Source organism: Myotis brandtii, unplaced genomic scaffold, assembly GCF_000412655.1.
Source record: "Myotis brandtii unplaced genomic scaffold, ASM41265v1 scaffold207, whole genome shotgun sequence".
In the NCBI taxonomy this organism is placed as follows: Eukaryota; Metazoa; Chordata; class Mammalia; order Chiroptera; family Vespertilionidae; genus Myotis; species Myotis brandtii.
In genome coordinates this window covers 50403-51817 of record NW_005357736.1, presented here as the reverse complement: position 1 = coordinate 51817, position 1415 = coordinate 50403, and the positions used below count along the sequence as shown (strand labels likewise).

Sequence of the window (1415 nt, the reverse complement as noted above, 5' to 3'; positions counted from 1 at the left end):
GTGGGGGGGGGGGGGGGGGGGGGGGGGGGGCGTCCCTCGGGGCCTCAGCCGGGCCCGCTGAGCCAGGAGCCTGGGCCTGAGTTAGGAGGGACTTGTGCTCACCCGTGTTTTTTTCAATGCATTTGTATTGATTTCAAAGAGGAGAGAGAGATAGGAACATCGATGGTGAGAGAATCATGGATCGGCTGCCTCCTGCAGCCCCACACTGGGGTCGAACCCCAAACCCGGGCATGTGCCCTGACCGGGAATCGAACCGTGACCTCCTGGTTCCTAGGTGGACACTGAACCACGGAGCCACACCGGCCGGCCTCACTCATGCTTTATGCCACTCACCCCCCAGACGGTTATAGGGTGTGGTGCTAGGTGCTGGGCCACGTGGAGGCAGCCACCGAGGGCTTTCTCGTGTGGTCCTTGGCCTTGCACCTGGCCGTCCCCATGTGGCCCGAGCTCTGATGCCCCGTGTGTCCTGTGCAGACCTTGAACGCGCTGCTGGCGGTGGGGCCTGGGGCGGGAGAGACCCAGGGCGTGCCTGTGAAGGTGCTGGACTGCGACACCATCTCCCAGGCCAAGGAGAAGATGCTGGACCAGCTCTGCAAAGGCCTGCCGCTCGCCCAGAGGCCGGACTCCCGCACCCTGGATGTCGGTGAGGGCGGAGGGGTGGCCGGGTCCTGAGTCCGCGTTGGGCTTGTCTGGGCCGGGCCTGGACCTGCTCTGGGGGCAGAGCTGGGCTGTAGAGGGACCACCTCTCACGTGGGGAGGGGCACCTACTCCTGGTCCTTGGCGAGGTTGGGGGGGGGCTGCCCCCGGTGGAGGGCCGTGTCCCCTGGAGGAAGGGACAGGCTCCGGGTCCTGGACCAAGCCCCACCTTCCCCTTGCAGAGTGGCGGTCCGGGGTGGCCGGGCACCTCATCCTTTCTGACGAGGATGTGACTTCCGAGGTCCAGGGTCTGTGGAGGCGCCTGAACACCCTGCAGCATTACAAGGTGCGGGGGGAGGGAAGCTGGAGGAGGGGTCTGTGGGGCGGCTGGCGGAGGGGTCACCAGCTGTGGTCAGCAGGTCCCGGACGGAGCGACCGTGGCCCTGGTCCCCTGCCTCACCAAGCACGCCCTTCGGGAGAACCAGGACTACGTCCCTGGAGAGAGTGAGTGCCCCCCCGCCCCACCCCCGTGCTTGCTCTGCCCGGCAGTGGTGCCCGGCAGTGGTGCCCGGCAGTGGGGAAAGGACCTGGACCCCAGTGGGCCTGTGTCTGCCTCCATTCCACCCAGAGGAGCCTCCCCAGGTGCCCCCCACCCCGGGAGTTGGCAGGACCCCGGCTCAGGGGAGGGGCCCCTGACAGGCGTTCTGGCGCAGGGACCCCCATGCTGGAGGACGTGGATGAGGGGGGCGTCCGGCCCTGGCACCTGGTCAAGCCCAGCG

At 67.8% G+C, this 1415-nt stretch overlaps 1 protein-coding gene across 1 annotated transcript in view; it reads left to right on the top strand.

Moving 5' to 3' along the window:
- PLXNB1 (plexin B1) overlaps positions 1–1415 on the top strand; it is a gene marked incomplete at its 5' end in the record, with an annotated part of 26770 nt that overhangs the window by 18906 nt on the left and 6449 nt on the right. Inside the window, 4 exons of the mRNA XM_014538976.1 lie at positions 475–643; positions 879–982; positions 1056–1140; positions 1350–1412. Of these exons, the coding sequence (XP_014394462.1) occupies positions 475–643; positions 879–982; positions 1056–1140; positions 1350–1412 (421 nt within the window). The remainder of the gene's footprint in view (positions 1–474; positions 644–878; positions 983–1055; positions 1141–1349; positions 1413–1415) is intronic.